The sequence below is a fragment of the Lepus europaeus genome, chromosome 5 (genome assembly GCF_033115175.1).
Source record: "Lepus europaeus isolate LE1 chromosome 5, mLepTim1.pri, whole genome shotgun sequence".
Taxonomy (NCBI): domain Eukaryota; kingdom Metazoa; phylum Chordata; class Mammalia; order Lagomorpha; family Leporidae; genus Lepus; species Lepus europaeus.
This window is the reverse complement of record NC_084831.1, coordinates 157,306,532-157,321,724: the sequence shown is the minus strand read 5'-3', so window position 1 is coordinate 157,321,724 and position 15,193 is coordinate 157,306,532. Positions and strand designations below refer to the sequence as shown.

The 15,193-nt window shown below is 39.3% G+C and overlaps 1 protein-coding gene across 5 annotated transcripts in view; it reads left to right on the top strand.

Annotated features, from left to right (window-relative positions):
- RABGAP1L (RAB GTPase activating protein 1 like) overlaps window positions 1-15,193 on the top strand; it is an 803,019-nt gene that overhangs the window by 219,275 nt on the left and 568,551 nt on the right. For all 5 annotated transcript variants that reach the window (XM_062192989.1, XM_062192987.1, XM_062192988.1 and 2 more), the window contains exon 12: window positions 8,565-8,658. In XM_062192989.1, coding sequence (XP_062048973.1) covers window positions 8,565-8,658 — 94 coding nt within the window. The remainder of the gene's footprint in view (window positions 1-8,564; window positions 8,659-15,193) is intronic.

The window sequence follows — 15,193 nt, the reverse complement described above, 5'->3', positions numbered from 1 at the left end:
CCTTTTCATTGTATGAGTTATCCTTCAGTTAAAAAAAGAGTGGTGAGCATTTGGCCTCATGGTTCAGATGCTGGACAAGATGCCCTAGTCCCTAACTGGAGTGTCTGAGGTCAGTGTCTCCCTCTGATTCGTGACCCCAGCTTCCTGCCAAGGTGGACTTTGTGAGGCAGTGATAATGACTCAGCTGAGTTCTGGCCACCTGTGGGAGACCTGGACTGAGTTCTGGGCTCCTGGCTTTACTTCAGCTCCCGTTTGACCACTGTGGGCATTTGGGGAGTCATCCAGTTTTCAGGAGGGGGACGCTGTCTTTTTTTCATTCTTTTCTCCCCTCCCCTATACTTTTCAATAAATAAATTAAAAAAGCTTTTAAAATTTTTTTAATAAAAATGAGATTTTTGTGCTTATTTACTCCTGATTGTATAATTTATTTAAAACTTTATTGAAAAGGGTTTGTGTGTGTGTGTGTGTGTATGCATTCCTTTTATAATGTCAATTTGTACTAGTTCTGAACTTTTCCTTTCATGATTAGGATGAAAAACATTGCTAATAGAAACAGAATCTTTTTTTTTTCTCTTTCTTTTTCTTTTTTTTTGTAAAGCAATGAGTGTCCAAAGTTAAGAGCCCTTAAATTAGTTTGATTGAAGCATCATGTATGTTTGTTCTGTTTGATCTAAAAACTTGTATCTAATGTCTCTTCTTTTTGAGTTCTACAGTTGACTAGTGCTCTCTGCATGTTAAAAAATCATTGGCTGAGATGAGAAGAGATAAAACAAACCTGGATTGCCTTTCTGGTTGCTTTGAAGTGATGGAAAACTGTGGACTCGGCAACAAAAATAATAATAAAAAAGATAGTTAATCTCTGACTACTAATGTGCTCCAAGCAGCAAGTTTAATATTAAATCTGTTTTCACTGAATTCTTACAGTACTGTGTGATTGAGACTGTTATTTCTATTTCATGTATTTTTAGACCAAAGAAAGCAGTAGTTCTAAAACATGAATCTGATGACATGTGGAATACTCTGGACAACTGTGTTGCTTTTGAAGGAGCCCAGTAACCGCAGAGAGACTAAAACAGAGTATGGAAAATGTTCCTGAAAAGGAATTGAAAATTAGGCAAATTAGAGAAGGCATCGCCAAATCCTCTTCCCTATTCACTATCTTCAAACTTTCCTAACGCCTCATAGTCAGTCAAAAGGTGAAATGCCCTCTTGATCAGTCACCATCCGGAAAACTGTGCACTGTCTGTCCTCGGGGAATTTACCAGATTTGTCTTTGGCCAGTGTTTCCACATCCCCCTGCCTCCATCTTCCCAGAATAGAGCAGTACTAAGGAGATACTTCCATTTCTTCCACATTTGAGTGTTGTTCTGTGCTGAAGGCTAAGGTGTGAAGACGAGTAAGACATGGTCTCAGCACTCAGTGAATGTGGATTCCAAGAAAGAGAGTCTGACCTGTAAAGTCATGAATGTTGTAGATATTAAGTATGTGGGTAAATAATGGGAAAAAGCTATGTTTTCATGAAAGGCTTACACTTTTTTCCCCTCTTTTTATAATTTTTCATTTTATTTGGGAGGCAGAGAGTTGAAGTGGATGGGAAATATTCCATTTGTTCCCTCCCTGAAAGCCCGGAGATGGGCCAGGCTGAAGGGTGGCAGAGACCCCAGTCCTTGAACTGTCACCGGCTGTCCTCCACGGTGCTTAGTAGCAGAATGAGAAGTGGAGCCAGGACTTGGATCAGGTACTCTGATCTGGGATGTGGGCGTCCCAAGTGCATTTTTAACCACTGTGCCAAATACCCTCCCTGAAAGTCTTCTAAGTACTATGGTAGAAGTCTATATAGGAACAAAAGAGCAAGGAAGGGCAAATTTTCTGGGAGTAGGAATTGATGGTGGAAATACAAATGCTTAATTGGACCCTATAGTTCCTTTAGCTATGTTTCCTCCCTCTGCTTCCCCATATTGCATGAATTTGAGTAAGGAAAAATGTTTATTTACCATCTCCACTTCCTTTCAGTTCCTCAAACCCTTTACTGTAGCTTCCACCCCCATATTCTACATTATAGGTATTCATATTTGTTGACGTAAAATGACTTGCGATAGCTAACATTTATCTAGCTCCTTTGCCAGACTTTGTAATGTGCGTCCTGCTTAAAATAACTTTCTCGTGTCTTACAACTCCTGGGGCAAGCAGATACTATTATTATTCCCATTTTAAAAGAGTGGCAACTGAAGGACAGAGAGCTTTAGTAAGGTTTGACCAGGCTCACAGCTCAGTAAGTGATAGGACTGGGTTTGAAATCCAGTTTGGCTTCAGCAGTCATGCATGATGAATAACTGAGTGAACCAAGTTCTCTTTACCCATGTCTGCACAGAGATGCTTAAATCTTAAAGGTCTCTAATTTATAAGGCATGCATTTTTTTTTTTCTAGTTTAAATGGATTTTCCCTCTTCACTTTCCCTCACTCAGCCTGGAAACTTTGAATTATGCTAATGGTGATCTGGGAGCTGGGACCATAGAGACAAAAATTATTTCTGTGACCAAGAAACTCATAATCTGATGGGAGAAGATGTAGAGGAAAACATGTAACTATAATAGACGTAGTGCTGTGATGGGGTGGGTTCAGAGGGTGAGGACTTAGCCTTGCTGGGAGAAGGGGACTAACATGGATGTTGATGGAAAAGTTGAAGTTAGTGAAGCCTCTCTGTAGGAATCCTCCACTGCTGTAGTTTATGTTTGTTCTCACTCTCACCCTATATGATAGAATACAGTTACCTTTTCAAAACCTACAGATTGTTCTGCATGGTTTCATCATTTCTTCTCTTTTCATCTTAGTCATGGTCAGTCTCACCGTGTGTGTGTGTGTGTGTGTACTGTACTTTGTCCTCCATTGTCTTTATTATTTCCTTCTTAGCTTACTTCTTTTATCCAGGAACTCTGTCTAATTCAGTAGGAACTTTAATTTACTTTCCTTTAGCCCCCTTTATTCTTCTCCAGGAGATTGTTCGCTAAGTATCTACTGTACTCATGATATTGTGTTTCTGCAGCAAGATAGACAGATCTAGCCAACACTCTGGAGGTTCCTGTGATCTCAGTTTCATTTTGTACTTCCTGCTCATTAGTGGGAATTTCACCTCTTGAAGCTCTCAGATAAATCTGTTGCCCCCAGTTCAGTGTGTTTTGGACATACTGCTTTAAATGTGCCCAAGTTTACCACTTGGGGCTTCTGCTGCCAGTATTTGCTACATGTTGGTGCTGAACACAGACCAGTATCTGCTAACTGCCAAGTGCAGCCTCTTCTGAAGAAGGTGGTAGGGAAAGAAGTGTAAGGGTAAGAGGATTTGATTTTAGATTTAAACATGTTGAGTTCTATTCTGTCGTCACTTGTGAGTATTAGTAGGTGACCTTGGAAAGGTTACTCTGAGCCTCAGTTTTCTCCTTGCTGGTGTGGGCAGACTGCCACGTCATGTGATTTAGAGCATTTGATGCATTAAGTCTGTCAGACCAGAGCAGTGCCCAGAATATAGATGAAAACGCAGAAAGATACTTGGTAGGAGCCAGTAATTTTATCTTCCTTAGCTGAGTCCTGTTTTCCCATCTGAGTATTTGGGCCTGACTTACTATCATTTCCTGTTTGTTTCATCAGGAATCTGTTTCTGCTTCAAATTATGTTCATTTTCTTCCCTTCTCTGCTAATCTAGATTTTTACGCTGCTGATAACTCTTTAGGTGGTGGATAACAACTTTGGAAAGACAATATACTGTTATCAGTGACAATGTGATGCCTCATTAGTAGGGGTTTATAGTAATAAAATAGGTTTTTGTTTCATGTAGCCATGGGCATTATTCAGAAGATAAAAATCATTTTCTCATGTGTATTATCATCATCATACATGTGCATTGTGAAGCATTAGAATATTTTAGAAATTTTAAAACTCAAAAGTGAAAAATGTGATAAGGTATTGTTATATGCAGAAACTTAATGCTGTTAATAGTTTAATATGCATTCTTCAAATTTTTTTAAAGTTCTGTGTAATCTCATAAATAATATATTTTGAATGGTTTTCACATTGCATATACAGATGCTCCTTGTGATAGGGTTATATCTCAATAAACCCCTTGTTAAGTTGAATATATTGTAAGTCAAAAATGCATTTAACACACTTAACTATCAGTTATGATTCCTTAGCATAACCTACTGTAAATATTCTCAGTTCACTTACATTAGCCTACAGTTGGTCAAAATCATCTAACAGAAAGTGTATTTGATAATATAGTATGGATTATCTCATGTAATTTGTGATAGTCAAAGTGAAAAACAGAAAGGTTGTATGTGTACAGTTTTGTATCAGTGTAAAGTAGAAAAATTAAAAGTAGGACCATTGTTAAATTGGGGACCATCTGTACAGACTGATTGTTTAAATGACTTAATAGTATTCCCTTGAATGGATATACCATAATTTAGTGAATTAACCTTAACTGGTATATTCCTGATACTCTTTAGTGACTTATTACAAGCAAGGATATAGTGAAAACGCCTTTAGCTACAGTCCTTGATTTATGATGGTGTGTGTCTTAAGAAACCAAACTGTTTGAGGCTACTGCTACCTCCCAGAGAACGTAGGAAGCTGGAAGCAAGTATTCAACCTGAATACTCCAGGTGGAACTCAGGCCTCTTACTGGTAGGCCAGACGCCTGCCCCATGACTTAGAATTTTGTTGAGTTTAAGATGGATTTATGTGGGTATAACTGTATAGTAAGTCAAGGAGCATCTGGACTTAATGATAGTTCATCTTTGAATTTTTCAACTTTGTGATGTGTTTATTTGAATTTTTCAACTTATGATGGGTTTACATGGATATAACCCCATTGTAAGTTGAGGCACATCTTTATATCTGTTTGGTGTATATGTTTCTGGAGGGTAAATTTCTAGACGTGGAGTTGCTGGGATACATGGTACATATGAATTTATAATCTTTTTTTTTTTTTTTTGACAGGCAGAGTGGATAGTGAGAGAGAGAGACAGAGAGAAAGGTCTTCCTTTTTGCCGTTGGTTCACCCTCCAATGGCCGCTGCGGCCGGCTCATCTCGCTGATCCGAAGCCAGGAGCCAGGTGCTTCTCATGGTCTCCCACGGAGTGCAGGGCCCAAGCACTTGGGCCATCCTCCACTGCCTTCCCGGGCCATAGCAGAGAGCTGGCCTGGAAGAGGGGCAACCGGGATAGAATCTGGCGCCCCGACCGGGACTAGAACCTGGTGTGCTGGCACCGCAAGGCGGAGGATTAGCCTGTTAAGCCACGGCACCAGCCGAATTTATAATCTTAATAAATTAAAAAAGGCTGCTATTAAATGATAACCTTTTTGTGGATTTGCCTATACTTTTATGAAAACTATAGATATTATCAACATTCCAACTCTGCTAATTTAACTCTGAATACTAATTTTCATTTCACATTATTAATGAAGTGAGACTTTCTTTATCGGTAGTTATGTTTTATATTTTGTTTCATTGATATTAGTAAAATTGTGTTTCTATTATTGAAAATTGCCTTGTTTCATAGGTTGGAAATATTTTTAGTTTTTTTAAAATTTGTTTTTGAATTTGTACTTTTTAATTTTATCTGTTTGAAGGAACGAGAGAAAGAGAGAATGAGAATGAGAAAATCTCCCATGCGCTCGTTCACTCCAGAAACGCTCGCAATAGCTGAGGCTAGGCCAAGTCAAAGTCAGGACCCAGGGACTCAGTCTGGGTCTCCCCCACGGGTGGCAAGGACCCAGCTCCTGGAGCCATCGCCTGCTGCCTTCCGCCTCGCAGTGTCAGCAGAAAGCTGGGGTTGAGCAGAGCCAGGACTCGATCTGCGCACTCTGATGGGGGACGCAGGTGTCCCAGGTGGCACCTTGGCTGCTATGGCGAATGCCCACTCCTTAGCTTTTCCTCAGTGCTCTTTACCTGACTCCATGAGAGTTTTAAATTTATAAAGTTGGTTTCTTAATCTTTGTCATGGCATTTTGATTTTGTCTCATGCTTAGGGATTCCTTTCCCAACAAGATTAAGAGTCTGAAAAATTCTCTGTTGTCAGTAGTGGTTTTGATTTTTATTGTAATCAAGATTTATGATGTCTATGAATGTTTATTTCATTTTCTCCCTTTTCCCTTTTCATTGTGTTCCTAGGATTTGGTGTCCAGTATAGTATGTACAACTTCATCAAACATTTTTTGGGAAGCTTTTATTTAATAAATATTAATTTCGTAGGTACAGCTTTAGGAATATAGAGGTTCTTCTCCTCCTCCTCCCCGACCTGCCCTCCCATCTCCATTCTCCTCCCACCTCCTATTCCCTCTCCCATCTCATTGTTCATTAAGATTCATTTCTAATTTATCTTTATATACAGAATATTAACTCTATACTAAGTAAAGATTTAAACAGTTTGCACCCACACAGACACAGAGTATAAAGTGCTGCATCAAACAGTTTTGAACCTTGGCAAATTATTATTTACTGTGGAGCGGAATAGAGTATTAGGTAGGACCATCTTGGATCCTGCATGTTTAAATACTGATTTATAAGTACTTTTTTGGGTAACAATTTTTAAGTTAGGGTAACTGTTAGTCTCTGTTTGAGCTTGTCCTAAGTTTAACCTGTTTTCCAATGTAATTTTAATAGTCCTCTTTTGCTTTCAAAAGTGTCTCAGATTAGATGAAAAATTATGAGCTTAAAGGGGTAGTTGTTTACATGGAATAGTTTTTTAGGATATTGTAACATTAAAGCTTTGGTAGTTTGCGTTTATTTTATTCCTCCAATACATAGTAATATTTGACTTGCTTTTATTAGTTCTTTAGAGATCTCTCATTTCTTTTTTTTTAAAAGATTTATTTATTTATTTGAAAGTCAGAGTTACACAGATAGAGGAGAGGGAGAGAGAGAGGGAGAAAGAGAGAGAGAGAGAGAGAGAGAGAGAGAGAGAGGTCTTCCATCCAGTGGTTCACTTCCCAACTGGCCACAATGGCTGGAGGTGTGCCAATCTGAAGCCAGGAGCCAGGAGTTTCCTCTGGGTCTGTCATGCGGGTGCAAGGGCTCAAGGACTTGGGCCATCTTCTGCTTTCCCAGGCCATAGCAGAGAGCTGGATAGGAAGTAGAGCATCTGGGTCTCCAACCGGCACCCATATGGGATGCCAGCGCTTCAGGCCAGGGCATTAACCTGCTGCGCCACAGCACTGGCCCCACATTTCAATTTTTTAAAAAAAGATTTATTTGAGAGACAGATTGAGAGAGAGAGAGAGAGAGAGAGAGAGGTTTTCCATCTGCTAGTTCACGCCCCAAATGGCCATAATGGCAAGAGCTGGGCCAGTCGAAGCCAGGAGACAGAAGCTTCTTCGAGTCTCACTCTTGGGTGTGGAGGCTGAAATACTGAGCCATCTTCTACTGCTTTCCAGGCCATTAGCAGAGAGCTGGATTGGAAGTGAAGCAGCCGGGACTTGAACTGGCATCCATATGGGATGTGGGCGCCACAGGTGGAGGCTTAACTTATTACTGTGCCACAGCACTGGCCCCCATTTTTTATTCTAGCAAGCTTCATTGATTTGCTTGTGTGAGATGTTTCCAGGGCAGTCATGCTAATATGTATCTTCTCTGTCTTCATTCTGATTTCCAGATGTTCACTTTTTTAAACAAATTATCTCATAATTCTTGTTTAACTGGTTTTCCTGAAGATGAAGCACTTGTTTGTGTGTGTGCATATGTGGTTTTGGTTATATTTTACTAAATGTAATAAAATCTTTTTGTATGGATATGATCAAATCTTTCCACCTGACCAGATAAACCTTTATTTATTACATGAATATTTTTAGATGATGTATAGATAACCAGATGTGAATTAGTTTTATTTGGATCATTAGATTTTGCAGTATGCCAAGTAATACTGTTCTTAACACAGGTTCTTTGGGAGTGACTTCATGTCAATCTCTATTTTACTGTCCCAGCATGGATAAAACCTCGGGACTTGCTGTGTGCCAGAAAGATTTCAAGCTTGCTTATTTCATTCAGAGAGTACCAGCCTTTTCCTATGTAGTACTGTGTCAGAGGCCTTTTTATTACGTAGATGAATTGTGTCTATCACGTTTCCTTTCTTAGCTCCTCTATTACTGATTAGAAGGTTTATAGAATTAGTCATTTTCACCACAGACTGTTTGTATCATAATATAGAGTATATGTTTCTCATTTCCTATGTTCATGTATGTGTTTTATCACTAAGGTTTTGCATTTCTTGGACTCACTAATAAAATATTAATATTTGAAAATATTAATGTGGTACAGTTTGTGAATTTTATTAGGTAGTTCCAGCTTCATACCATGTAAATTATGGATGTGAAGTTTTGTAAAATGCTTATTTGAAAGTATTTAGACAAGTATAGATTATAATAATAAAGTTTCGTTATTTTTACAATAGTTTTAATAATATAAGGAGAAGTATTGCTTAATTTTTTTATTAGACACACCATCGTATTTCTTATAGTACGTAAATATCCATTATAATATATAATGTGTTTGGTTTCTATGTTTCTTCTGCAGAGAGTGATAATGAACTCTCAAGTGGAACAGGTGATGTGTCTAAGGATTGTCCTGAGAAGATCCTGTATTCTTGGGGAGAATTGCTAGGAAGATGGTAAAAATCTAATTTTTAATTAGAATTTTTATGTTTGCATAGTTGATGTTAATTTGTTGGTATTAAAATGTTTGTGTTAACATAGTCTTTATTTTTTTAACATAGACTTTAGAGGACAAATATTAAAAATGTGTCTTAATATCTTAATGGACTTTAAACATAAAAATCAAATATAATTCATAGATATGTTTTCTGTTTGGCTGAGTCTAACTCCTTTCCCTCCCCCCAGTCCCCTTATTTAAGTCAATTCTAGAAGATATGGTTACCTTATTATTCTACTCTGTCATAACATTGTTTAGAGTTGCCAGTTTTATACTACATTGCCTACATGTCTAAATATATATTGTTAAAGGATTATATTTCCTTTATTAAGTCTATTACCACTAAAAGGGATTGTAGAATTTAGAATTGCCTCACCACTAATTGTAAACTCCGAATTGCCTGTCTTGTTCTTTCTGACTAAAACTATTACATTATATTAACTACCAAAAAGGATAGTTTGTGTATTATAATACTGTCTCTTTGTATGAGGGGCATTCAGAATGTTCACGGACAATGTGTTTTTTAGAAAAGCTATACATAGATATCAAAATTTTTTGTACCAACATTAACATATAGATATATTTTACTATTTATTTTTGTATACTTGGAAGGCAGAGTAACAGAGACAAGAAGGCAGACAGACAGACACACACACACACACACGCACACAGAGATATCTTTGTCTGCTGGTTCACTGCCCACAATAGCCAGGCTGGCCCAGGCCAAGGGCAGCAGCCCAAAACTCCATCTGGGTCTGTGATGTGAGGGGCAAGGGTCCAAGTGCTGGAGCCATCCTGTGCTGCCTCCCAGATTGAATTAACAGGAAGCTGGATTGGAAGTGTTAAAGCTGGGACTTGAACTGGCACTCTGGCCACCCCTAAATTTATCTTCAACTCCCTTTTCTATGAATGTTTTGAGTACCCTCATATTTATCATAATGTTTTTTAAAGGATATGCATATTTATTATTTGAAAGGCATAGTTACATAGAGGGAGGGAAAGGGTAGAGGGTGGGAGAGCTCTTCCATCACAGGTTCACTTCCAAAATGGCTGCAATGGCTTGGGCTAGTCCATGTCAAAGCCAGAAGTCTGAAACTCCATCGTGGTCTCCCATGTGGTAGCAGGACTGAAATACTTGGTCCATCTTCCCACTGCTTTCCCAGGCACATTAGCAGGAAGCTGGATTGGAAGTGGAGCAGCTGGGACTGTGTGGCTACTTAATTCGCTATGCCACAACACTGGGTCTCGTAAATATTTTTTCCCCAGAAAACTTTTATGTAAGGAATACTTGCTTCATATATTTCATAATTACAACTTTAGGAACACGGTGATTCTTCCTGCCTTATCCCCTCCCACCCACTCTCCCGCCCCTCTTCCTCTTCCCTGTCCTGTTCCCATTCTTATTTTTTGCTAAGATCTATTTTCAATTAACATTATACACATATGATTAACTCTGTTAAGTAAAGAGTTCATCAAATAGTATGAAACAAACAAACAAAAAAAAACTGTTCCTCAAGAGTTGAGAGGGAGGGCTCTTCAAAGTCATAGATTCTCAAAGTGTCAGTTTGACTTCTGTAGTAACCACAGATCAGGGAGAACATACTGCATTTGTCCTTTTGGGACTGGCTTATTTCACTAAGTGTGATGTTTTCCAGCTTTATCTTATTTTATTTTATTTATTTTTTGTTGTTGTTGTTGTTTTTGACAGGCAGAGTAGACGATGAGAGAGAGAGACAGAGAGAAAGGTCTTCCTTTGTCATTGGTTCACCCTCCAATGGCCGCCGCGGCTGGCGCGCTGCGGCCGGCGCACCGCGCTGATCCAAAGCCAGGAGCCATCCTGGTCTCCCTTGGGGTGCAGGGCCCAAGGACTTGGGCCATCCTCCACTGCACTCCCTGGCCACAGCAGAGAGCTGGCCTGGAAGAGGGGCAACCGGGACAGGATCGGTGCCCCGACCGGGACTAGAACCCGGTGTGCCGGCGCCGCAGGTGGAGGATTAGCCTAGTGAGCCGTGGTGCCGGCTTCCAGCTTTATCCATTTAGTTGCAAACAACTGGATTTCTTTTTCTTTCTTTTTTTTTTAAATACCACTATTCCATGGTGTACATATCTCATAATTTCTTTATCCATTCTTCAGTTGACGGGCATCTGGGTTGATTCCATATCTTAGCTATTGTGAATTGAGCTGCACTAACCATGGGGGTGCAGACCACTCGTTCAGATGCTGTTTTCATTTCTCTTGTGTAAATTCCCAGGAGTGATGTGGCTGGGTCATGTGGTAGTTCTATACTCAGATTTCTCAGGTATCTCCATACTGTCATACATAGTGGCTTTGCCTGTTTACATTCCCACCAAAAGTGAATTAAGGTACCTTTTCCCCCATATCCTCAACAGCATTTGTTGTTTGTTAATTTTTATATGAAAGCCATTCTAAGGGGGGGTGAAGTGAAACCTCATTGTGGTTTTGATTTGCATTTCCCTGACAGCTAGTGATCTTGAGCATTTTTTCATGGGTCTTGTCCATTTGGATTCTCTCTTTTGAAAAATGCCTGGGTAAGTCCCTTGCCTTTTCTTAACTAGATTGTTTTATTGTTGTGGAGTTTCTTGATCTCTTTATATATTCTGCTTATTAATCCTTTATCAGTTGCATAGTTTGCAAATAATTTCTCCCATTCATTCAGTTGCAAGGCTAGTTCAGCATTGTGTCTGTGCAATTCAGTATGTCTGCAGGTTAAAAGAAAAACCATGTAGTCATCTCAGTAGAAGCAGAAAAAGCATTGGGCAGTATTCGCTCATGGTGAATTCTCTCAGTAAGCTAGGAATACAAGGGAGCACTCTCAACCTGGTAAAAAGCACCCATGGAAAAGCTATAACCAACATCTTACAAAAGATTGAAAGGCCTAAAATTGGGACTAAGGCAGAATGGGCCTGTCCAGGACTGTAAAGCAAGAAAAAGAAATAAAAAGCAAACAAGGTTGAACAATAGGAGCTGGCATTGTGGTATAGTTGGTAAAGCTGCCACGTGCAAAGACAGCATCTCATATGGGTGCCAGTTCAAGTCCTAACTGCTCCACTTCTAATCCAGTCCCAACTAATGGCTTGGAAAAAGCAGCAGAAGATGGCCCAAGTGTTTGGGCCCCCTGCACCTAAGTGGGAGACCTGAATGAAGCTTCAGGCTTCAGCATGGCCCAGTCCTGGCCATTGAGGCCATCTGGGGAGTGAACCAGTAGATGGAAGATTCTCACTTGCTCTTTCTCTGTCTCCCTTTCTCACTCTGTAACTCTGACTTTCAAAATAAATAAATACATTTAAAAAAAAATTGAAAAGTAAACTATAAAGCTTTCTGGTTTGCAGAAATGTGATCATATGTAGAAAATCTCAAGGAATCTGCAAAACAAGCAAAAACTCTTCTAGAACCTACAAGTGGGTTCTATAAGGTTATAGGTTACAAGGTGAATATGTGAATGCTAATCTTACTCTAAATGCTACTGATGCAAAATGGAATAAAATTTTTAAAACATAGAGAAGCATCATGGAAGTAATATCAAGTACTTAAGTGGAAATATAACCAATTGTGTGCTGAAGCTGTACTTTTAAAATGTTATGAAACAGTAATGAGTGAAATCAAGAGACCTAAATAATGGAGAAATAGTCTGTAATCGTGATTTAAGACTTAATGTTAAGATTTCATTTCTTCCTGACCTATGTAATTTCAAAGAAAATTAAAGCAGAATTTAAGGAATAGGTTTATCGGCCGGCGCTGTTGGGGCACCGGATTCTGTCCCGGTTGCCCCTCTTCCAGGCCAGCTCTCTGCTATGGCCCGGGAAGGCAGTGGAGGATGGCCCAAGTCTTTGGGCCCTGCACCCGCATGGGAGACCAAGAGAAGCACCTGGCTCCTGGCTTCGGATCAGCAAGATGCGCCGGCCGCAGCGGCGATTGGAGGGTGAACCAACAGCAAAAAGGAAGACCTTTCTCTCTGCCTCTCTCTCTCACTGTCCACTCTGCCTGTTAAAAAAAAAAAAAAAAAAAAAAAAAAAGAATTATCTATCTATCTATCTATCTGAAAGAGAGAGAGCGAGAAGAGAGAACTTCCATCCACTGGTTCACTTCCTGAATGTCCACAACAGCTAGGACTTGGCCAGGCCCTATCTATCTATCTATCTATCTATCCATCCATCCATCCATCCATCCATCCATCTATCTGAAAGAGAGCGAAAAGAGAGAACTTCCATCCACTGGTTCACTTCCCGAATGTCTACAACAGCTAGGACTTGGCCAGGCCCAAATCAGGAGCCAGGAACTCCATTTGGTTCTCCCAAGTAGCTGCTTCCTTCCTAGGTGCACCAGGAGGAAGCTGAATTGGAAGTGAGGCAGCTGGGACTTTAACCGGTGCTCTGCTATGGAGTGAGAGTGCTGGTGTGGCAGATGGCAGCTGAGTCTGCTCTGCTGGAATGTCAGCCCCGCGGAGTATTTTATAGCAGCCAACAAGCTCATTCTAAAATTTGCATAGAGCAGTTAGAATATCTAACAGAATTTTGAAAATGAAGAACAAAGTTGGAAGATATAGTACTTGATTGCAGGGTTTTTAAAAAACCTATGACAAAAGTATTAGAAAAGAGATATGATAAGGATAGATAATAGATCAGTGGCACAGAATAGAGAGTTTAGAAATACAGGTCAGGCCAGTGCTGTGGCACAGCGGGTTAACACCCTGGCTTGAAGCACTGGCATCCCATGTGGGTGCTGGTTTGAGACCTGGCTGCTCCACTTCTAATCCAGCTCTTTGCTGTGGCCTGGGAAAGCAGTAGAAGATGGCCAGGTCCTTGGGCGCCTGCACCCGCATAGGAGACACAGAAGAAGCTCCTGGCTCCTGGCTTCAGATCGGTGCAGCTCCGGCTGTTGGCGACCAATTGTGGAGTGAACCATTGGATGGAAGACATCTCTCTCTCTCTCTCTTTCTCTCTCTGCATCTCCTCTGTGTAGCTCTGACTTTCAAATAAATAAATAAATCTTAAAAAAGAGAGAAATACAGGTCCACAATTTAAACTTTTTCAAAGAAGATACAAGGATGGCCAGTTGACACATTAAAGGATACTCAGTCTCATTAGCCATTAGAGAAATGGATGTAAAAACTAATGTGAGATACCCATGCGTGCCCACTAAAATGACCGTGACTGAAGAGACAGGTAACAGCAAATGCTGGCAAGAATGTGAAGAAATTGGATAAGCTTAGCAGCTACAGTTCTCATAGTTGCTGGCAATGCTGAATGGTGCAATTTTGGAAAATAGATCATATTCTTTTAAAAAGTTGAATGTATAGACTTCTCATATGACTCCGTAGTTTCAGTTCTACCTCTCCATATTTATCCAAGTGAAATTAAAACCTGCAAATGAATATTAATGGCAACTTTGTTTATAATTGCCCAAGACTGGAAACAACCCAGATGCCCTTCAATAAGTAGCCAAAAGAATGAACAAGTGTTACACACTCAACAATATGGTTTCAAATGTATAATGTTAAATGAAAATGGCCAGATTCAAGTAGCCTAATAATGTATTATCCCATTTATAATAAGTTTTAGAAAAGCCAAAACTGTCATAATGGAAAACATAGAGATGTTTACCAATGACTAGGATTGTTGAGGTGGTATGTATTATTAGTGTGCATGGGAGATTTGTGGGGATGTGTTTATGTCTATATCTTGGTTATCATGGTGGTCATACAGCTATATGCATTTGCTAAAACTCATAAAACCATATGATAAAAAGGTGACTTTTGTTCTACAAAGTGTGCCTTAAATAAATGGCCAAGAAAGGGCATAATAGTAAGAGCAGTGAGATGCCCCGAATATTAACTGGGCCTTATATGCAAAGGCCCTGAATATTACCACCATATCAAAACAAAGAAGAAAAAACAAGAATGAAATTGTGACTTACAAATAGATTTTCTACTTGAAGTATGTTGTTTTCTCTCAGGATAGTTCCTACATTATCCCTTGCACACTTTCTTTGATTTGTAGTATTTATTGTAGGAGATTGTGTGTCAGCTAATTTTTTATTCTGTATCATTGAAGTTATGGCATATGTACATTACTGTGGCTTTACAGATACCTGTTACATAGTTACAGTATAGTAGGTACTCATTAAATATTTACTGACTACATTTATGACTAAAGTATTCCTGACCATTAGAGATTTCTGTCTATCCAATTCTGTGAACATTTTATGCATCAACATTTTGGTACTTGATTTTCTTTGTCTTACATAACTTTAAAAAATAAATATGTTATTGTATCCCCTATTAAGTACAGTCAGCCCTCCATATCCGTGGGTTCTGCATCAGCTCCAACCAACCATGATTGATGATATTCAAAAAAAATTTGTGTGCTGAACATATACAGATTTTTTTCCTTGTTGTTTTCATCTTAACAATACAGGGCAACAACTATGTACATAGCTTTTCCATTGTATTAGGTTTTATACATAATCTAGAGAT